At 45.5% G+C, this 23328-nt stretch overlaps 1 protein-coding gene across 1 annotated transcript; it reads left to right on the top strand.

The window, feature by feature from the left end:
• The first annotated feature begins 2639 nt into the window (after positions 1-2639).
• Positions 2640-22552, top strand: zmpste24 (zinc metallopeptidase, STE24 homolog). The gene is made up of 10 exons (XM_078423080.1): positions 2640-2964; positions 4577-4723; positions 5859-5945; positions 9312-9428; positions 11566-11718; positions 13502-13643; positions 14231-14424; positions 16208-16312; positions 17384-17527; positions 19851-22552. Exons 1-10 carry the CDS (start codon positions 2851-2853, stop codon positions 20070-20072), a joined length of 1425 nt encoding a protein of 474 aa, XP_078279206.1. The 5' UTR covers positions 2640-2850; the 3' UTR covers positions 20073-22552.
• The last annotated feature ends 776 nt before the right edge of the window (positions 22553-23328 follow it).

Here is a 23328-nt window from a genome sequence, read left to right as displayed (position 1 = left end):
TGTGAGGTAGCAGTTCTACCAGCTGCACTGCTGTGCTGCCCAGGTATGTATTACTTGTGAATGTTTACTGGAGTGGTTTCATTGTGTAAGTTGTACGTAAGATCAAGTGATCATGTTCTTCCATGCCAGGTCCTACTGCAGACACTACAAATTGATTTTTATTCGATTCTGGACTTGGGGTTTTGCAGGATTGGGAAAAAATTAACAATTTCTGTCTCAGACAAACTCACCTCAAACTCTCTGCTTGGTGGCTAAGTAATTATACTCCATGGAACCTGGAATGAGCAAAGGTCAAAGCTGGAAAGGGTGCAGGGAATATTTACGAGCGTGTTGCCAAGCATTGAAGTTCTGATCTACAGGGAGGTTGGGCAGGCTAGGGATTTATTCATCAGAGCGCAGAAGGCTGAGGGGTTGCCTGATAGGGGGTATGTAAAATCATGAGGGGAATAGATAGGGTGAATGGTCAGAGTATCTTACCCAGTGTCAGAGAATCAAGAGAACATATGTTTAAGGTGAGAAGGGAAAGATTTAATAGGAATCTGAGGGACAATTTTTTCATACAGAGGGTGGTGGGTATGTGGACCGACTGCCAAAGGAGGTAGTGGAGGCAGGTACTATAACAACCGCAAAGATATTAGGACAGGTACATGGATAGGGAAGGTTTAGAGGGATATGGGTCAAATGTAGCAGGTGAGACTAACATAGATGGGGCATTTTGTCTGGCATGGGCAAGTTGGGCCGAAGGGCCTGTTTCCGTGCTATATGACTCTAAATGTAATGGCATATCTAGTCGATCATAATGGGAGCCTGTTGTAGTTGCTACACTTCCTACATCACAATGGTAACCATGCTTGGATAATATCAGTTGCAAAGCCCTGTGTGTTGCCAGGAAAAGCTGCCGTAAATACAAGTCATTCTTTCTACAGGAAGATTATCCTCACAGTCACATCAGTCTCTAGACTGGATTATCGAGGTCCACAGTGCATGTGGAGATTCTCCCGTCATTCCAAAAGCAATTGCCTCTCACCTTGACTCTGTGTGCAGTGGGATTCGAGAGTTTAATTAGTTTAGTTTATTTAGTTTATGTGTACCGAGGTACAGTGAAAAGCTTTTTTGTTGCATGCTAACCAGTCGACAAAAAGATTATATATGATTACAATCAAGTTGCCCACAATGTACAGATACAGGATACTGGGTATGTCATGTAGTGCAATTAATTATTGAAGGTAGTCTGAAGGTCTCCAAAGAAGTAGATGGGAAATCAGGACCACTAACTAGCTGGTGAGCGGATGGTTCAGTTGCCCGATAACAGCTGGGAAGAAACTGTCCCTGGATCTGGAGGTGTGCTTTTTCACACTTCTGTGCCTCTTGCCTGATGGGAGTGAGACTGCTCCTTGATTATGCTGTTGGCCTTGCCGAGGCAGCTTGAGGGATTAAATGTCAAGAATGTCAAAAGAGTATCGAGAGTGTTTAATTGGCGTATGCACCAACAATGGATCAATGAAATTCGTACTTGCAGCAGCAAAACACAAAAAGCTGGAGTAACTCATCAGGACAGGCAGCATCTCTGGATAGAAGGAATGGGCGACATTTCAGGTCAAGACCATTCTTCAGACTGAGAGGGAGACACAGAGTTAAGGAAGTGTAAGGTGTGAAAACAAGACATCAAAGGGGATGAGATCAAGGAAAATGTAGAATAGCCTCATATTTCGCTTGGGCAGTTTACACCCCAGTGGTATGAATATTGTCCTCTAACTTCCTAGTTTTCTGACCAGTTTGACTGCCCCGATTACATTTTATCTTTGTATGCTTCGTTGTCTACTTCACTTAGCTAACAAAGATCTAGTCCGCCTGAACCTACCTGATTTCCCGGTTGCAGGACACTTTTATTCCCCTTCCCATTTCCACACTGGCCTCCTCCATTGTCAGAGTGAGGCTAAATGAAAATTGGAGGAACAGCACCTCATATTTCGCTTGGGTAGCTTACACCCCAGTGGTACGAATATTGATTTCTCTCAATTCAGGTCTCCCCAGCTTTCCCTCTCTCTCTATCACTCCCCCACCCAAGTCGCACCAGCTTCTCGTTTTCACCCAACAAACAGCTAACAATGGCCTGTTTCCTTTATCATCGTTACTTTTTTGCATATCTTTCATTCATTGTTCTTTATCTCTCCACATCACCGTCTACATCTCTTGTTTCCCTTATCCCTGACTATTCTGAAGAAGGGTCTCGACCCGAAACGTCGCCCATTCCTTCTCCACAGAGATGCTGCCTGTCCCGCTGAGTTACCTCAGCATTTTTGTAGACACAAAATGTTGGAGTGGTTCAGCGGGGTCAGGCAGCATCTCTGGAGAGAAGGAATGGGTGACGTTTCGGGTCGAGACCCTTCATCAGACTCATTCCTTCTCTCCAGAGATGCTACCTGACCTGCTGAGTTGCTCCAGCATTTTGTGTTTACCATCGATTCCCAGCATCTGCAGTTATTTTTCCTACACACCCCCCCCAGCATTTGTTGTGTCTGTTCTTCTGTTGTACATTGTCATTGAAACGGAACGGAACACCGTGACGCGCCAGCGCCCCGCCCTGCCGGACAGATTACAGTGCGGCACAGCCGGCACCGAGGGCCGGACCGCTGAGGGAGACGCACACGGGGCTGGGGGCAGAGAATCGCCACTAGAACAGGGACTAAAGGACCGGGGGGGGGGGGAGAGAGAGATCACCGTCTCCATAGTAACCGTCTCCATAGTAACCGTCTCCATAGTAACCGCCCCCGCCGGCCCCAGGCGTTTCAGAGAAGCGTTTAAACGCCGAGCAGAGCTGGTTTTCCCCGCTGGTCGAGCGCGGGAACCATGGACATGGCGGCGCCCGCGGCCCAGCTCAGCGCCGAGAGCTACATCTTTTACTCGGTGCTCATCTTCTCCTGGGCCGTGTACATGTGGGAGGCCCACCTGGCGAAGCGGCAGGTGAGTGGGAGGCGGGACTGGGGGGAGGGGGAAGGGGAGAGGGGGAAGGGGAGAGGGGGAAGGGGAGAGGGGGAAGGGGAGAGGGGGAAGGGGAGAGGGGGGGAAGGGGAGAGGGGGGGAAGGGGAGAGGGGGAAGGGGAGGGGGGAAGGGGAGAGGGGGGGAAGGGGAGAGGGGGAAGGGGAGGGGGGAAGGGGAGAGGGAGGGGGAGGGGAGGGGGGAGGGGAGAGAGGAGAGAGAGGGGAGAGAGGGGAGGGGGAGGGGGGGAGGAGATGGAGGAGAGGGGGGAGGAGAGGGAGGGGGAGGAGAGGGAGAGGGGGAGAGGAGAGGGGGAGATGGAGGGGAGATGGGGGAGAGAGATATGGGGAAGGAGAGGGGAGAGAGATATGGGGGAAGGAGAGGGGAGAGGGGGAAGGGGAGGGGGAGAGAGAGATATGGGGAAGGAGAGGGGAGAGAGATATGGGGGAAGGAGAGGGGAGAGGGGGAAGGGGAGGGGGAGAGAGAGATATGGGGGGGAGGGGGAGAGAGAGATGGGGAGGGGAAAGTGAGATGTGGGACTGGGGGGATAAGGGAAAGAGAAAAGAGATGGGGAGAGGGGAGGGAGCAGGAGAGAGATGGGGAGGGGTGGGGAAGGGGGGAGATAGGGAGAGGGGGATGGGGGGAGATAGGGAGGGGGATTAGGGGAGGGTGGTGAAGGTTAAGGGAGGATAGGGGGATGGGATAGGGGGTGTGAGGGGAAGGGCGGGTGGGGAGGGGAGTGTAGCTGGGGCAACCTCAGGGGGGATTCCCCACCTTGCCTGATTGTTGCAACTCCCTCTGATGTTATAAAAACCCCCTCAATGCAACAATGTATCGAGCAGCTGGAAACAATGTAACAAACAGATTGTAACATATTGTGACAGATTGTAACAAAAAGGAGGTGGCTTTCATGCCCAATGTGTGCACTTTGATGCTCCGCAGTATGTTTATATCTTCTCCCATTCCTTCTCTCCTGAGATGCTGCCTGACCTGCTGAGTTACTCCAGCATTTTGTGAATAAATACCTTCGATTTGTACCAGCATCTGCAGTTATTTTCTTACACGAGCTGTAGCAATTCAGTTATTTGAATCAAAATGGATTTCTGGATATTAATGATGGATAATAATTAATGATTCTGATCATTGATCAGAATAATGATTCTAATTAAGAGATCTAAGGAGGAGGAATTTCTTTAGCCAGAGAGTGGTGAATCTGTGGAATTTATTGACACAAAAGGCTGTGGAGCCCAAGTCAATGGATATTTAAAAAACTGAGATCACTCGGGGAGAAGGCAGGTGAATGGGGTTGAGAGAGTAAAATAAATCAACCATAATCAAATGGTGGAGCAGACTTGATGAGCCAAATGGCCTAATTCAGCTCCTCTGTCTTATGGGTACCTGTCTGAAGAAGGGTCTCGACCTGAAACATCACCCATTCCTTCTCCCCAGAGATGCTGAGTTACTCCAGCTTTTTGTGTCGATCCAATGTCTTATGTGACCTCCACATCAGTGCAAGTTACCGGGGATGGTGAGGATTAGGAGTGGGGGTGGGGATGGAGTACTTCTTGTAAATATGCTTGTATTCCTATCGTTTAGCGAAAAACGTACAGAAACACGACACTGGTCCCTGAGGAGCTGGGAATGATCATGGACTCTGAAACGTTTGAGAAGTCTCGTCTCTACCAGCTGGATAAAAGTACCTTTGGATTCTGGTCCGGGCTTTACTCAGAAACCGAGGGAACGGTGAGTGGTGATCATAGAGTCATGCAGCACAAAAACAGGCCCTTCAGCCCAACTTGCCCATGTTGATCAATATTCCCCATCTACACTAGTCCCACCTGCCTGTGACTGGCCCATATCCATCTAAATCTTTCCTATTTCTGTACCTGTCTAAATGGCTTTTGGAAGTTGTGATAGTACCTGCCTCAACTCCCACCTCATTCCATAGATCATTGCATATACCCACCGCCCTCTGTGTGGAAAAACTCTCCCCTCGGGTTACTATTAAATCTTTCCCCTCTTCCCTTAAGCCAATGTCGTCTAGTTCCTGATTCCCCTACTCTGCGTAAAAGACTCTGTGCATTCACTCCATCTATTCCCCTCATGATGTTGTACACCTCTGCAAGATCATCTCTCGGCCGCCAGTGCTCCATGGAATACGGTCTTCGCCTGCCCAACCTTCCCGGGTAGCTCAGGCCCACATCCTAGCAATGTCCTCATGTTCTTGAAACAACTGCAGCCGTTGGTTTGGTGGATAGTAGCGATTAACCTTGAGCATAAAATGAAACCGAGTTCTGGGGTTTCTAACCTCCAGCTCTCTCTCCATCTACGTACTAAAACTCTTGTTTGTTTGTTTGTTCCTGAACTACAGCCAAAACGGTACACGATAGCGCGACAATTTTAGGCCCACCTTACCCACCGTCGTCCCTTTGGTGCTAATGGAAGAAGTTTAATTGAAATTGGTGTTATATTTTTAAAGTTATTCACATTTTAAAGCTTAAATCTATCTCCTAGGGAGGGAGGGAGGGGGGTGGGGGTGGAGGGAGGGAGGGGGTGGGGAGGGAGGGAGGGGGGTGGGGAGGGAGGGGGGTGGGGGTGGAGGGAGGGGGGAGAGGGAGGGGGGGCTGAGGGGACGGGGAGTGGGGGAGGAGAGGGTGCTGCACCAATGCAGGAGAGGTTTAGGCCCAACGGGTCCCCTTGGTCTAGTTCACTCTAAATGTCACCACACACTCTAACTAGACATTAATCTCCTGCAGCTAAACATTTTTTTCTGGATTAGCAAGGTTCTCTTTGAGAACTAGCTAGTTATAGGTGAGGGAGTTGAAAATGAAGTGCCTGAATATAATGATAGGTTTTAATTTATTTGCTGTCTTTGCAGCTTATCCTGTTGTTGGGAGGAATTCCCTTTCTCTGGCAAGTGTCTGGAACTCTCACTGGGCGTTTTGGGCTGGGAGCAGAGTATGAGGTGAGTGTTTACTCGGCAGATCCATTTCCTGACGAATTCAGCTGAGAGAAATTAAATTGACCCGTGTATTCTGTGCCTAGTTTATGTCGTATGGATTGAATAGGGATTTGAATGATGGACTGGACAATGTTGTTTATAATAACACTTTGGTCAATTTTAGGGTCTAGCTTCAAGGCTTCCTGAATGGAATTGGTAATTAGACGTGTCTGTATCAAAAACTTGGCATAATCAAGGATGAGTCGCACCCTGGCCATTCCCTCTTCTCTCCTCTCCCTTTGGCCAAACGTTACAGAAGTATGAAACGCACACCTCCAGATTCAGGGACAGTTTCTTCCCAGCTGTTATCGAGCAGCTGAACCACGCTACCACAACTAAAGAGCGGTCCTGAACTGCTATCCACCTAATTTGGAGACCCTCTGAATCACTTTGATTGGACTTTATTGGCTTTATGTTGCAATAAACCTTGTCACATAACTGTAAACTGTGAATGGGTCGATTGTAATCATGGATTGTCTTTCCGCTGACTGGTTAGCACGCAACAAAAGCTTTTCACTGTACCTCGGTACATGTGACAATAAACTAAACTAAACTTTGTTTCAATCAGTGTCGCTCTCTTTCCCCCTCTACTACCCAGCAAGCTTTGAACGCCCAGTTTAATTCCCATTGTAATCCTTTAGCTGTGGCTTTGGAAAGCAGGGCAGGAAGCAGGTGTGTTGGGTGTGGATAGCATGATAGTAGAATATGGTTGGCACAATGCTTTGTTTTAATCCATAGTTTATGAGGCGATGAGACATCAGCAGGTGCAAAGCCCGAGCTGTCTCTATACAGGGCTTTATTCAATAAACCCTCAGCAGTGCTGTTGCCATCCAGGTGCTTTCTCTCTCTCTCTCTCTCTCTCTCTCTCTCTCTCTCTCTCTCTCTCTCTCTCTAAGGCCTTTGTGAGTTGTGCATTCTCTCAACTACTTGAGCGGCTGCATTAATGGGCTGGAACTTACTGGAAAGTAAAGACATTGACAATACCTGCATTCAAATCAAATTCAAGGGATGAAGGCACTGTGTGCTTTATCTACAGAACTCACTAACAGACCATGCCCTTGCTTGTGTTTGCTTTGTACAAGCGGGATCTCCATTTTGGTCTCCCTTTTTATTTGTAAGAACCTGCAAGTCCATTTTTAAAGTGTTTTTGAAGAACCTCCTTTAACATGAGTTTGAGTTTAGTTTATTGTCACGTGTACCGAGGTACAGTGAAAAGCTTTTGTTGCATGCTAACCAGTCAGTGGAAAGACAATACAGGATTAGTTCTCATAGCAGAAAGTTAAGGCCGTAAATGTTACTTAACAACTAGCTTATGCTTTAAGGCAAATCTACTAACATCTGAACTTTAGAACTTTAGAACTTTATCCCGTGTATAAATTGTTAGATTAAAAAAAATAAAATGACTGTTTTATTGCTGTTGAGGCAGTGCAGCGTAGGTTCACGACGTTAATCCCTGGGATGGCGGGACTGTCGTATGAGGAAAGATTGGAAAGACTGGGCTTGTATTCACTGGAGTTTAGAAGGATGAGAGGGGATCTTATAGGGACGTATAAAATGATAAAAGGACTGGACAAGCTAGGCGCAGGAAAAATGTTCCCAATGTTGGGGGAGTCCAGAACCAGGAGCCACAGCCTAAGAATAAAGGGGAGGCCATTTAAAACTGAGGCGAGGAAAAAGCTTTTTCACCCAGAGAGTTGTGAATTTGTGGAATTCTCTGCCACAGAAGGCAGTGGAGGCCAATTCACTGGATGAATTTAAAAGAGAGTTAGATAGAGCTCTAGGGGCTAGTGGAATCAAGGGATATGGGGAGAAGGCAGGCACGGGTTACTGATTGTGGATGATCACAATGAATGGCGGTGCTGGCTTGAAGTGCTAAATGGCCTCCTCCTGCACCTATTTTCTATGTCTTACAATTTTAACTTTTCTTTTCATTTTGTCCTTTCCCCTCACTCTCCCTCCCCCCCCCCTCCCCCCCTCCCCCCCTCCACACTGCAGGTCTTAGGACTTGATATGTCCAGTCTCTCTCTCTTTTTGTGAATAAGTTTATGTTAATTCACTGCCTTTGTGATTTACTGCATATTTTTTCCATATCTTTAACCCTTCTTGCTTATCCATTGTTGGTCCAGTCATTCAATGCTCATTGCTCTCACTGTATCTAGTATAAGTCTGCACTTTTGGTGAGTCGTGGCAAAAAATAGAATGGAACTGAAGGGCACAGCAAACTGCGTGATTTCATTTTGTAGTGCGGTATTTTTAAACGTCTTAAGAAGATAGAAAATGATTTCCGCCATCAAATGGGAATCTCTTTATTTTCCCCCCTCACTCGATCGTTACATTTACTTTTTAAGAAATACTTCCTCAAGAAATATTTCACTTCGTTTTTCACCGAGCAGAACTTTTTTCAAGATTACTTGTGGTTTTGTATACGCCTTTAATTAAATTGTGGGATATACTTAAAGTTGAATAATTTCTCCAGTCTGCTCCACTGTGAAATCTCCTCAAGGTATGCCTACTTTGAAGAAGTTCTCCTCCTCTCTCCGAGAGTTCTGCAACACCCTCCTCTCGCGCCAGATACTTTTTCATATCTCTCAGTTCCCTCTCTCCTGAGTCTCCATCTGAGGAAGAGTCTTGACCTGAAGCCTCACCTGTTCCTTTTGTCCAGAGATGCTGTCTGGCCCGCTGAGTTACTCTAACCTTTTGAGTCTTTCTTACACAATTCCCACAAAATTAATGTTGAATTCTATTAATTGCGGCAATTTGCAATAGTTACTCGGCATGTTCACCTTGTGAGGGGGAGGGGTGTTGGAGGAAGCAGTTTGAACTGCGTTAATGTGTTCCTTTAGTTTAGAAAACTTTGAAATCGTTCCATTAAATAATCCACTTGGTGTGTTTTAGTACCTAGTCTTTCCATTAGCATCCCCTGATGTTTTTACTTTTGCTTTGCAATGCTGCACTGCTGTTTTTTTGCTCCAATCCATGGGACATAGTTGGGTTTGGTCTGTGGCGTCTGAGCAAGTTTAGGGTCTGAGATCGGGGTCAGCAAGGGGCTTCAACTAGATGAGAGAGGGGCCAGGAATCCCAGCAGCGGTGAGGATGTGGACACAGTGGGGACGGTGTGGGAGCAGGTCAGACAATCTGACCCGTCGCGGCTCGTGCTGAAACACGTGGGTCCTGCAGTCTCCGTGACACCGAAGTCCGGGCTTTCTGGGAGACTTCATTGTGGAATATTTTGTGCCAGAAATGCTTCCTCCCCTGAGGATCATCAGGATTACGACTGGTTCGTTTTATGTTTAATAGAAAACTTTTCTTGTTGTTCTTGGCTGTTTGCAGATAACTCAGTCGCTGGCCTTCTTACTCCTGGCGACCTTGTTCAGTGCCATCACGGGTCTCCCCTGGAGCATCTACAACACCTTCATCATTGAGGAGAAACATGGTTTCAATCAACAGGTCTGTGGCTTCCCGCTAAAGTCTGCTCCCAATGTTTTTGGGATTGTAGTGTGGCACATATTAACAATATTGTCAACTGTAACAGTTTGGAATTGGCGCCGTTTCAGGTTGGAACCCATCTTCGGTTTGAAGGAATTCCTCCTCATCTCCATTCTAAAAGGTTCCATTCAGTCTGAAGGGCCCTGACCCGAAACGTCGCCTATTCCTTTTCTCTAGAGATGCTGCCTGTCCCACTGAGTTACTCTAGCATTCTGTGTCTATCTTCAGTGGAAACGTGTCCACACCGGCCGTCATGTCCCATGTACACTAGTCCCAACTGCCTGTATTTCGCCCATATCCCTCTAATCCTATCCGTGTACCTGTCTAAATGTTTCTTCAATGTTGTAATTGCACCTGCCATACCCACCACCTCCGGCAGCTCATTCCATACACCCACCACCCTTTGTGTGAGTTTTTGAAAAAAAACTTGCTTTGGGTTCCTATTAAACCTTTCCCCACTCACCTTAAATCAATGTCCTCTGGTTCTTGATTCCCCTACTCTGGGCAAGATACTCTGTGTTTACCCGATCTATTCCTCTCATGATTTTGTTCACCTCTATAAGATCATCCTCTTCATCCTCCCGCACTCCAAGAAATGGAATCCTAACCTGCCTCAACCTCTTTCTCTAGCTCAGGCCCTCATCTTGACAACATCCTTGTAAGTGCCATAGTGAGGCCCGCCGGAAATTGGAGGAGCAGCACCTCATATTTCGCCTGGGCAGTTTGCAGCCCGGTGGTATGAACGTCGACTTCTCCAACTTCAGATAGCTCCTCTGTCCCTCCCTTCCCCTCCTCCTTCCCAGAGCTCCCTCTATCTTCCTGTCTCCACCTATATCCTTCCTTTGTCCCACCCCCGACATCAGTCTGAAGAAGGGTCTCGACCCGAAACGTCACCCATTCCTTCTCTCCCGAGATGCTGCCTGACCTGCTGAGTTACTCCAGCATTTTGTGAATAAATCCTTGTAAATCTTCTCTGCACCCTTTCCAGCTTGACAACATCTTTCCTATTACATGGTGCCCAAAGCTGAACACAATACCCTAAATGTGACCTCACCAACATCTTGTACTACTGCAACATGGCCTCCCAATTTCCATACTCAATATGTGTCGGAAGGAACTAATGGTTTGCATTGAAGCTAGGCACAAAAAGCTGGAGCAAGTCAGTGGGTCAGGCAGCATCTCTGGAGTCACTCCATCTTTTTGTGCCTGTCCTCGATACTCAGTATCCTGGCTGATGAAGGGCAACGTGCCAAAAGCTATGTAACTGCACTCCTAGATCCTGTGCCATACACCACTCCCCACGTAACCAGTTAATAATACAGATTATAATTATGGCACTGACTTCAACCAAGTCTGGTCTGCCTAATCTGAAACGTCGCCCATTCCCTCTCCCCAGAGGTGCTGCCTGTCCCGCTGAGTTACTTCAGCATTTTGTGTCCATCTTCCATAAACAACAGAGTCACTTCTGTACAGCACCAACACTGTACATACGACTAACCTGGAGTGCAGCAGTCAGTTGTTCCATTACATTGGTGTCCTCTTATTAGTTCCGTGGCTCTGAACACTCCAGACTGAGCCTGGTTTGCGTGATCTCTGTTCAGGAGCTTGGCTCCTATTAATTTTAACATCGGTTCGTGGAAGATAAGATGTCAACGTTGTTTTAAGTGGTTACATGGCAGATAGATTGAGAACATTGTTTATTCGAGCTAGCTGCCAAAGAAATGTGTACAAGGAATAGCCCTGGAGAAGGCTTGCAATTGAACAGAAGATAGACGCAAAAAGCTGGAGTAACTCAGCAGGACAGGCAGCATCTCTGGAGAGAAGGAATGGTTGTCATTTCTGGTCGAGACCCTTCTTCAGACTCAATGGGTGATGTTTTGGGTCGAGACCTTTCTTCAGAGAACAGAGATGGCTTGACTCATCCCTAGAAGATTGATTTATCTGAGTCTCTGAAGCAATTCGATATTGGTTAATCCTTGTCAAGTGGATGGTTGCAGTTGAAGAGAGTTTATGTACAAGTAAATGTTACTGCAGCTCGTGTAGACATTGTGCTTTGTGTCTCGGCTGGATTGTAACAGGCTGCCTTTAATTTCTGCAGACTTTAGGCTTCTTCTTTAAAGACGCCTTGAAGAAATTTGCAGTTACTCAGTGCATCCTGCTGCCTGTCACTGCACTACTGTTGTACATTATTAAAATTGGTGGAGATTACTTTTTCATCTACGCTTGGCTTTTCACATTAATTGTTTCTCTGGTAAGTACACAGTTATACTTTCCTTATTATAAATTCTGCCTTCACTTTCATAGAAACATAGAAAATAGGTGTAGGAGTAGGCCATTCGGCCCTTCGAGCCTGCACCGCCATTCAATATGATCATGGCTGATCATCCAACTCAGTATCCCGTACCTGCCTTCTCTCCATACCCCCTGATCCCTTTGGCCACAAGGGCCACATCTAACTCCCTCTTAAATATAGCCAATGAACTAGCCTCAACTACCTTCTGTGGGAGAGAATTCCACAGATTCACCACTCTCAGTGTGAAAAGAAACTTTCTCATCTCGGTCCTAAAAGACTTCCCCCTTATCCTTAAACTGTGACCCCCTTGTTCTGGACTTCCCCAACATCGGGAACAATCTTCCTGCATCTAGCCTGTCCAACCCCTTAAGAATGTTGTAAGTTTCTCTAAGATCCATATCCAGTTTAACTTATTTGTTCCTTAAACTCCCAAAATTCTAGAGGTAGCTGGTTTACAGCATCATTCAGTTATATATATATATATATTTCTCCTTTCTGTTTAGTTGTGGAGCTTTAGTAGGATTTAATTTTCAGATTGGAACAAAATGCCTGGCCAAATTGCCAAGAAACTGACATTTTAAGTTCTATTATTAAAACATTTCACTACTTGTCCAGAGTAGGTGAATCTAAAACCAGAGAACGCAGGTTTAAGGTGAAGGGGAAAAGATTTAGAGCGAATCTGAGGGGTAACATTTTCAATACAATGGGTGGTGGGTGCATGGAACAAGCTGCCAGAGGAGTTAGTTGAGGCTGGGACTATCCCGACATTTAAGTAACAGTTAGACAGGTACATGGCTAGGCGGGAGGTGGGACTAGTGCAGCTGGAACATGTTGGCTGGTGTGAACAAGTTGGCTGGTGTGAACAAGTTGGGCCGAAGGGCCTCTTTCCATGCTCCATGACTACTATAGGTTCCTTTTTTGAGGTTATCTTGAAGATTTTATCAGAAGACTTTCATTCCACTGCTGCAGTGATGTAGTTAGAACTTTTTCCATTTGTGAATGAGGTGGAATCTTAAAATGAAAGAAGCTTTACCTGTAAACAATGACTTTTGTTCTTTGGCAGTATTGCTTTTTGTACATTGCTGTTTGTTGTCACTGACTTGTGACCAATCCCAGAATATTGGCAATCAATGAAAGCTGTAATAAAGAATGTTGTTGTTTGGTGAGGTTACAAATTTTGCATGTAAAAGCATGAAAGAGAAGCATGTGACCAGATTCAAGAGACGGGTGTGCTTAATTGCCAATCGTACCAGCAACAGAACAATGAAAGTCTTGCTTGCTGCGGGTGTACAGGCCCATTGATGCAGCAGCCCACAGTTACAAACACAGTAATGCAATAAGTTAATACTCAGTAATGCCTGGTAACCAGACCATTATAGTGCAAAACCAAAGCGTGTGGCACAGCACGGTGGCGCAGCGGTAGAGTTACTGCCTTACAGCTCTTGCAGCACCGGAGACCCGGGTTCCATCCCGACTACGGGCGCCGTCTGTACGGAGATTGTACGTTCTCCCCGGGACCGCGTGGGTTTTCTCCGAGATCTCCGGTTTCCTCCCACGCGCCAAAGACGTACAGGTTTGTAGGTAAATTGGCTTTGTGTATATGTAAAATTGTCCCTAGTATATGCAGGATTGTGTTGATGTGCCGAAGGGCCTGTTTCCGCGCTGTATCTAAACTAATGTCCACAGAAGGTTATAGTTGCTGCAGTGGTCCTCACTTTCCTTTGTCTCCCAATCTCTGCAGGTGTTGGTGACCATCTATGCTGACTATATCGCACCGCTGTTTGATAAATTTACTCCACTTCCTGAGGGAGAGTTAAAGACCAATATTGAAGAAATGGCCAGGAGCATCAGCTTTCCTCTAACCAAGGTTTATGTGGTTGAGGGTAAGGACTTAATCTGCCTCTCGGGCTCTTTTTTCTTTTATCCCAGATGAAATAGTTTTAAGTTGCTTCATGCTGCCACTGAGAGTAGTTTGGTTGAAGACCATAGGAATCTGAGGGGTGACTTTTTCCACGCAGAGGGTGGTGGGTGTATGGAACAAACTGCCAAAGGAGGTAGTTGAGGCAGGGACTATCCCAACGTTTAAGAAACAGTTAGGCAGGATCATGGAGGGATATGGACCAAGCGCAGGCAGGGGGGACCAGTGTAGCTGGGAAAAATTAGCCGTTGTGGGCAAGTTGGGCCGAAGGGCCTGTTTCCACATTGTCATAGAGTGATACAATGTGTTGTTACAAAGAGTCGTGCAGCATCGAAACGTGCCCTTCGGCCTAACTTGCCCTCGCCAACCAAGATGCCCCTTCAGCTGATGTTTAACAATGTAGGCTGATATTCATGAACTCTGCATTAAAATTGCCGATCTAATTGAGATCAATGAAACTTGGCGTTTTGACTACAACGTTCGCCAGAATAATTGAATTCAAAGCAAATGTCCTTGTAATAAACAGCATTGATGTTCAATATTTTTGGATAGGATCGAAGAGATCATCGCACAGCAATGCATATTTCTATGGGTTTTTTAAGAACAAGCGCATTGTTCTGTTTGACACACTGCTTGAAGATCATTCCCCGTTAAATAAAGCGGCAGGCAATGAGAACATTGAAACGCAGACGGCTGCAGGAGATAGCAATGAAATTGAGACTGCCGAGACCAAGCAAAGACCAAAAGTAAGTCTTCTGTTTTACTTCTCGTAACTCCTAAGAAACTTTACTTATTTTGTAGTTCCTGGGATATGAGCAACAGTAATAAGATTGAGGTTATTGGCCATCTTGTGTGGTTCAAAATGGTTGTGAGTCATCATCTTGAAACCCTGCCATCCTGGAGAATCCCTGGAGAATGGGGTTAGGAGGGAGAGATAGATCAGCCATGATTGAATGGCGGAGTAAATCCGATGGGCAGAAAGGCCTAACTCTTATCTCTTATGATCTTAGTCCTTGTGATGCTATACCCATGCTATGTTGGTCTGAGCAAGTGATGTCTAGGATGTGGAGTCTGTGTCAGTGAAGGATTGATGGCAAGAAGTCTAGATGGTGCAGTGAGGATATTGGGTGACCTTGGGTGGGTCATGGCAGGACAGTTAAGTTTTTGTGTCTATCTTTGGTGTCAACCAGCATCTGCAGTTCCTTCCTACACACTAAGATTTTGCAATGCGTTCGGCAGATAAAGGTTTTTTGTTTTGCATTTTGACAACTAGGGAAAAGAGGGTTGGACAATCGAGTTTAGTGGCAATGGAGTAGATGTCTGAAGAAGGGTGATGTCTGAAGAAGATGTCTGAAGAAGGGTCCCAACCCGAAACATCACCTATCCATTTTTTCCAGAGATGCTGCCTGCCTAACCTGTTGAGTTACTCCAGCATTTTGTGGCAAGATTGTCAATATTCAGACCTACAGTATGCTAAACCCAGAGAAGTCCTGACCTTGGAGTCTTGTTGGCGGAGAGATGGCAAGAGAGGTTGCAATGAGGCACCTTCACCCCAGCACAGAGCATCTTCTCTGCTGCTCTCTTTGCTGCTCCAGTTGGGAGCGTTCAGTGTTTGGGAGCATTGATGGCTTCTGACCAAAGATACTAGAGGAACAAGATGGACCACTCCGTTAAAATCGCCTATACTGAAGTGTAGTACGCAAAGGAGCGTAACGTCCGCTATTTTAGTAAGCAAAACCCGCCGTTCGCGATGCCTCTCGCAGTGTAATCGGTGTTTTGGGGGAACAGTATGTGTGATGATACCATTAAAATGTAGAATATATCTCATCTATCAATTCACAGATTTTTGTTATTCTTCTTTTTAAATGTTTCTGCAGGTTTCTGCCTACTAAAATGGCGCCGTGACATACTACGGTTTTTAGGGTCGAGTGGTCTGTCTTGCTCCTCTAGTACCTTTGCTTCTGACCTAGTCGCTGCCTTGTGTTCTACTTGAGATGGCAAGCATGGATAATGTCCTGCCCTGACTGGAGGCTGCCACTGATTACTCTTTTCTTTTTTGTAGAGGAGTTGCAAATGGAGCTAAACATTGATCACTCTTGCATGGTGATCTAGCAGCCAAGGATAATGTTAACAGGTGGAATCAACAATTAAGACTACATGGATATTGAGATGTTTTGCAGCAACTCAACGTTGGTTGTCACACGTCCAATAAATTGACATCAAGTTCAGTATTTCATTCCGACTTGATACAAGCTTAACATTGGTTTTGAGATGGGCACCTTGTGTGGCCGACATCAACAGATAACAAATCCAATCCATTCCAAAGATTTAGCCTTTTGGAATGTAATCTGTGACGGCCTACAGTAGGACTGGACAATTGCTACATTCAGGGAGCTATGTACTTGCGTCTCTGTTCAACTTCTTGCCGAACTGGACTGGGAGATAGACTATGACTAATTGTTGGCCTGTTTTGTTGCGCTTGACACGGGGGTCATTATCTGTCATATGATTTGTTTTCTCTCTGTGCAGAATAAGAGACAAGGCTGCAGTAATCAAGAAGTTCTGGCAGTTCTGGGGCATGAACTTGGACACTGGAAGCTTGGTCACACTGTGAAAAACATCGTCATTAGCCAGGTGACGTGAGCCAGATACATTCGTAGCGAACGTGTATTGTTTGAGTGATGGGTGGACATCCAAGTAGAAACTGGATTGTGATGATTGATCTTCACCACCGAAGGGATGTTCTTCACTTTTTGCTTCCTAACCCCCCCCCCCCCCGGGCAACTGAGAAGGAAGTTATCACTGTACCCAAGTATCACTGCTAACTGTTGCTCAGTGTTGCTGTTATCTCCAAGTCAGAAGATCATGGAATCAAATCCCATCCCAGCACCAAATGCAAAGCTGATGCTCTTGTGAAGTAGTGGAGAGGATGTTTCCATCAGTGGGAGAGTCTAGGACCAGAGGCCACAGCCTCAGAATATAAGAGGAGATGAGAAGAAAGGAGATGAGGAGGAATTTCTTTAGTTAGAGGGTGGTGAATCTATGGACTTCATTGCCACAGAAGGCTGTGGAGGCCAAGTCATTGGGTATTTTTAAGGTGGAGATTGTCAAATTCTTGATTAGTGTGGGTGTCAAGGGTTATGGGGTGTCAAGGGTTATGGGGTGAAGGCAGGAGAATGGGGTTGAAAGGGCGAGATAGATCTGCCATGATTGAATGATTTAGCGGAGTAGATTTGAAGGGCTGAATGGCCTAATTCTGCTCCTATAACTTGTGAAAGTGCTGCACAGAGTTACAACCTTTCAAATGGCGAATAAAACTGAAGACCAATCTGCTCTCCAAACTGGGCAAAAATGACCCCAATGCAATATCTTCAATATCCAGGGCTAATATTTGGCCCTCGTCCAACATCGCCAATTATCCAGCCATTGTAATATAACCACTTGTGGGAACAACAGATCCGAGAATGAATTAAACATACAAATTAAATTCTACCATATGTCATAAGTGATAGGAGCAGAATTAGGCCAATCGGCCCATCATGGCTGATCTATGTCTCCCTCCTAACCCGTTATTTGCCTGTGTCAACTAAAATGGTATTTGGCTTTTCTGATATAATTGTTCGGGTCACATTTTGTTCTTGGAAATGCTTTCTGCTGGTGAGTTTCCTGGTTTATCGTTGTGTAACACTGATGTCTTTATTTCAGGTGAACTCGTTCTTTTGCTTTTTCCTCTTTGCTGTTCTCATGGACAGAAAGGAGCTATTTTCTGCCTTTGGTTTCTACGATACCCAGCCAACTCTCATTGGGTTGATGATCATCTTCCAGTTCATCTTCTCCCCCTACAACGAGGTATGGACTGCTATGATGTCCTGTGATTTCACTGACTGCAATCATTTTCACTTCGCCACGACTTATTCTGAGCAATAGAAGCTGGTGTAAATCAGAGTACAGGGCGGCACAGTGGTGCATCTGGTAGAGCCGCTGCCTCACGGGGGTTAGCAGCAGTAAGAGTTGCTGCCTCACAGCGCCAGAGACCCGGGTTTGATCCTGACTACAGGTGCTGTGTGTATGGAATTAGCATGTTCTCCCCGTGACCTGCGTGGGTTTTCTCCAGTTTCCTCACACACTCCAAAGACGTACAGGCTTGTAGGTTAATTTGCTTGGTGTAATTGTAAATTGTCCCTCGTGTGTGTGTGTGTGTGTGTGTGTGTGTGTGTAGGATAGCGTTAATGTGCGGGGATCGCTGGTCAGTGTGGATTCGGTGGGCAGAAGGGCCAGTTTCCGCACTGTGTCTCTAAACTAAGCCAGAGACTCGGGTTCAACCGTGACCCCGGGTGCTGTCTGTGTGGAGTTTGCACGTTCTTCCTGCGACTCTTGAGTTTCCTCTGGGTGCTCCGGTTTCCTCCCTCATCCCAAAGGCGTGCAGGATTGTTGATTAATTGGCCCTCTGTAAATTGCCCCCTGGTGTGTAGTGGGTGGGTGAGAAAGTGAGATCACATAGAATTAGTGTGAATGGGTGATGAATGGTCGGTGTGGATTTTGTCGGCCAAAGGTTTGTTTCCATGATAAACTAAACCTAGACATTGGGAAAAATAAGACTTATTGATTAGAAACATAGAAACATAGAAAATAGGTGCAGGAGTAGGCCATTCGGCCCTTCGAGCCTGCACCGCCATTCAATATGATCATGGCTGATCATTCAGCTCAGTAGCCTGTACCTGCCTTCTCTCCATACCCCCTGATCCCTTTAGCAAAAAGGGCCACATCTAACTCCCTCTTAAATATAGCCAATGAACTGGCCTCAACTACCTTCTGTGGCAGAGAATTCCACAGACTCACCACTCTCTGTGTGAAGAAATGTTTTCTCATCTCGGTCCTAAAAGACTTCCCCCTTATCCTTAAGCTGTGACCCCTGGTTCTGGACTCCCCCAACATCGGGAACAATTTTCCCGCATCTAGCCTCTCCAACCCCTTAAGAATTTTATGTTTCTATAAGATCCCCCCTCAGTCTTCTAAATTCCAGCGAGTACAAGCCCAGTCTATCTAGTCTTTCCTCATATGTAAGTCCCGCCATCCCAGGGATCAATCTGGTGAACCTTCTCTGTACTCCCTCTAAGGCAAGAACGTCTTTCCTCAGGTTAGGATTGATCAGATTATTGATCTGATGAAGCCACTATGTAGGCTCTACCAGTGCTTCTGTGGGGCGTGGATGAGAGAACAGAACCCTCCACAAGGCAATGCTCTCCACTTGAAGAGTAGGAGGCAGGCAAGTCTAGCGGTATCAATAAGTCTAGCGTTATCAATGGAATAACCATGTTCATTAAGTTGGGTTTTAGTGTACTAAAACATAGACTGGCTCCTTCATGAGAGTGTTTATTTAACATCCAGATTACCTCGGGCAGATGACCAAAACTTAGTTCAAGTTTATTTTAGTGTGCATTTCAGAAGAAGGAGAATAATTTATGATTGGAAATCGAAACTTGGACCCAAACTGTCCAAAAGCTGGGTGGCACAGCAGAAGAGTCTGAAGAAGGGTCTCAAGCCGAAACGTCACCCAATCCTTCTCTCCCGAGATGCTGCCTGACCCACTGAGTTACTCCAGCATTTTGTGCCTACCTTCGATTTAAACCAGAATCTGCAGTTATTTTCCTGCACAGCAGAAGAGTTGCTGCTGTACAGCGCCAGGGACCCAGGTTCGAGCCTGACCACGGGTGCCATCTGTACAGGGTTTGAACGTTCTCCCCGTGACTGCGTGGGTTTTCTCCGGGTGCTCCGGCTTCCACCCACACTCCATAGACGTGCAGGTTTGTAGGTTAAGTGGCTTCAGTAAAGAATGCAAATTGTTCCAAGTGTGTGTAGGATTGCGCTCGTGTACAGGGATCGCTGGGTGACACTGCCTCGGTGGGCCGAAGGGCCTGTTTCCGTGCTGGATCTCTAAACTAAACAATGATAGGGTAATGTAAAGGTTCGTACATTAGCCATATTCATTACAGAAGCACAAATCTCTGTGGGCGGTGGGGCTGGATGACGTTATGCAGATGTGGAGAGATAATGTGCTGGTGGAGGTCAGGGGCGATAGTCACGCCATTCAAGCCATCCATGATTCGCAAGAAATGTTCTTCCTAATTAAAATTATGCACTGACATTTGGTGTGACTTCTTGTTTCTCGTAGGTTCTCTCCTTTAGCCTGACTGTACTGAGCAGGAGGTTTGAGTTCCAGGCTGATGCATTTGCAAAGGAATTGGGAAAAGCCACAGACCTGTACTCTGCACTGATAAAACTGAACAAGGATAACCTGGGCTTTCCCGTGGCAGACTGGTTGTATTCCATGTGGCACTATTCCCACCCTCCCCTCCTGGAGCGACTCCGGGCCTTAAAGGATAAAAAGGACTGATCGGAAATGTGAGAAGGAAGTGGAACTCTGAACTTGAAGAAATTAAATAGTGTTTTTTTTTTGTTTTTTTTTTAAATTTAAATTTCTGGTTGCTTGTATTGTGGGAGCTGTCCATGGTTATGAATGCATTTAGTTTGAGAACTGACACACAGGGTCAACACGACAGATCAATCTGATATTTTAAGTTGTTGAAGAATGCATTGGGACTTGAATTTGTTTTAAATTTAAAGCGGTACAATGCCCTATGTGGTACAAGTGAGGCAGTATATGCCGCCCTAGCACAGACGCCCATAAATACATATTGTAAGAATAACATTGCATCATATCTGAAATCTTATCCCAAGTGCTCTTGGAAACTGCCTTTGTCTATGTTACATTTAAAGTAAAGTTTCATTTCCATCATAGTTTTTTTTTTCTATTCATCCAGCAAATATCTTTTACACCAGCAGCCCATGAGATATCATTTATATCACTTTAAAACATAAGTGTTTGATCTATGGGACCTCTAATGCACTTGCAACGATCCTGCAAGGCAGTAATGCTGGGATTGCTTTTCCAAGGAAGAGTTGTAGTCTCAGTGAAAGTTGTGAATATGTCTGGTAACTAAGCAAGCTCACTTAGGAACAAGACCATTCAGTTCCAAAGATGTCCTATTTTTAGGTTTAAACTTTGAGGCAGGCAAGGAATTTGTCCACTTTTTTTATCACTGCTGTGTTATGAAACCTGAGGAAGGGGAAGTGTAGAGAGTTTGGGCGTAATGAGCTACCCGTCCATTCTCAGGATCTGTTAGTCAATCTGTCAAGGGTCTCGACCCGAAATGTCACCCATTCCTTCGCTCGAGAGATGCTGCCTGTCCCGCTGAGTTACTCCAGCATTTTGTGTCTACCTTCTGAAAAGATCCTGAATTGGCACGTGAAAATGGATGTTTAATTTGATACCTGTGGAGATCATTTTTGTTGATTCCTTTATTCTTCTATGTTGCCGAAACTATTTCAATTCCTTCAGGTCATGTTGATGTGCAGCAAATAGGCCAAAGTGAATGTACTGCTAATTTAATTCCGTTGTTAAATAACCAGTTCAGTGTATCAATGTTCACAAGGTGCGCACGTTTGGAGAGGTTTGCCTGTACTTGGAGTAAGAGAGTGTTTGCTTTGTATTGGCACCATACTAAACTTCACAGTTTGTTGTCATTACTCCAGGAAATGGTATCAACAGGGGTTAAAATGGTCCACTACCCTCCCGCCTGTTTGAATCGGTAACCAATAGAAATGCTACACGCTTCTCTTCCCCTCTGTTGCTCTTTCATTCCAAGCTGTCTCTCTGGTTGACATCCTTCTTTTTCTCTTCCAAGAGATCCTGTGTGTGAGCTGGATGTTGTTCGTGTGTGGAGGTTAGAAGTGTTAGAGGCAGAGATATCAGTGACTGCTGCCTAGCCCACTCCAGTTCTTCCCCGTTCAGCTGCATGGGTTGGTCAGGAACAGTGGGTGGCATACGTGCCCCAGGTAACGTGCGGCGCAAGAGCTAGTTGTCGAATATCCAGTGTCTTTGGTGGCATGGAACCAGTTTTAGAGAGACGAGAAAGCAATGTTGAACTTCCAGATCCAGGGCCTCGCAGAAACATGTAGGAAAGGGAGCTAGGAACCCTTTTCTCGTGTGAGATTTGGATGGGAGGTTTGATACGTTGAACAGGTCTCTCAGCCTGTGGCACGTTCATTCAAATGACTGCAGTTTGGCCTGTTCACTATGCAACATGTTGATAATTGAAACAATCGGTCAGAACCAGACAAAATTGTACATAGTTAATGTAAATTAAGAACATTGAAAATCTGTAAGTTGCACACCAGCTGTTCGTGACATCCTGTTAATATTGCTGACCTTATTTACCATCCTGTGTAATGTAAATGTTGGTCATGATTTACACTGTTCCACCTGTTTCAAAGCTTAACATCAGCCCTTTTCAGACACCGATTGTATTTCCAGTTTTTTTTCCAAGTGATGAAGCTATGTGTTTAAATGGATGTTATAGTTGGACAATTGAAATTGAATTGACATTAAAATCAGGAATTAAAACGCAACCTGTGGAAATAAGGGTCCGAAGAAGAGTTCTGACCTTTTCTCCAATGATGCTGCCTGACCCTCTGGGTTACTCCAGCATTCTGTGTCCATCCGTGGAGATACTCGGCAGGTCGGGCAGCATCTGTAGAAGGACTAGCAGTGACGTGTCAGGTCACCACTCCATGTCAGGTCTTTCCCTCTTCAGCGACGGTCTGTTTAGAAGATTTCCAGGACATGCGGTACTTTGACATTTCATTAAAACAAGCAAATTCTTAAATAGAAGGTGAGCACTTGGGTGAGAATGGAAGGGTTTTTTTTTTTTAAAGTAAGATAATATTTGCAGAAAGGATTGGGGAGAAACTTCATTAATTGTAGATTTGATGGTGGGACCACTGTTGTTTGAAACTTGTGTACAATGTTATGCTCTGGGGGGGGTGTGGGAGGGGGCTGATGGGGGGGGGGGGGAGAGAGAGGGAGGAAGAGAAGAGGAGTCCTAAAGGTTGTGTTGAAATCTAAATTATTGAAGATATAAATCATGAAAAGATTGGCATGTATTGGAATTGCGAAACCAACCCTACCCTATAAAGATGTGAAACTGCATTGTGAAGGTAACTCAATAAATTGGAGAGACTTGAACCTGTGGGCAGCGACTTTTGTGACTTGCTCATTGCTTTTTTTGTTAAAGAAAAAAAAACACACAACTGATTTACCTGTTCAATATTTTGAATGTGCCTGATGTTGAGATTTGTAGATCATATCATCTTGAATGATGGAATATGCAGTTTTGTGATAATGCAACCTTGGATTTGAGGGTGGCTATTTTCCTGTGACATATTTTAATATTATTTTGCTTGTGTGGCGCAAATTATTTAATTTTAAATCCCTCAAGCAGTCGCCCAAGTTTCCCAATGCTGCAGAGAATGCTCCATTGAGAATGGAAAGGATGATTGATCCTAAGGCTACATTCACCGCCTCCCTGGGGCTACCCCCACCGCAAAATACGCTCCACAACGGAAAAAGACATTGCTAAATCTCCTATTCAAACCCAGTCTCTTCATTCAAGAACTATTGTCACAGTGTACCTGTGACGATAAAGATATGATACGTAGGCACCTTCCCAGCTTGGATCCGGTACGTGGAGCCATAACAAGAAGCTTCCTCTGCAGTTCCCATTATCGATTTTTAACTGAAGATTGAGAAT

The sequence above is a fragment of the Rhinoraja longicauda genome, chromosome 27 (genome assembly GCF_053455715.1).
Source record: "Rhinoraja longicauda isolate Sanriku21f chromosome 27, sRhiLon1.1, whole genome shotgun sequence".
Taxonomy (NCBI): domain Eukaryota; kingdom Metazoa; phylum Chordata; class Chondrichthyes; order Rajiformes; family Arhynchobatidae; genus Rhinoraja; species Rhinoraja longicauda.
This window is presented reverse-complemented; position numbering and strand designations above follow the sequence as displayed.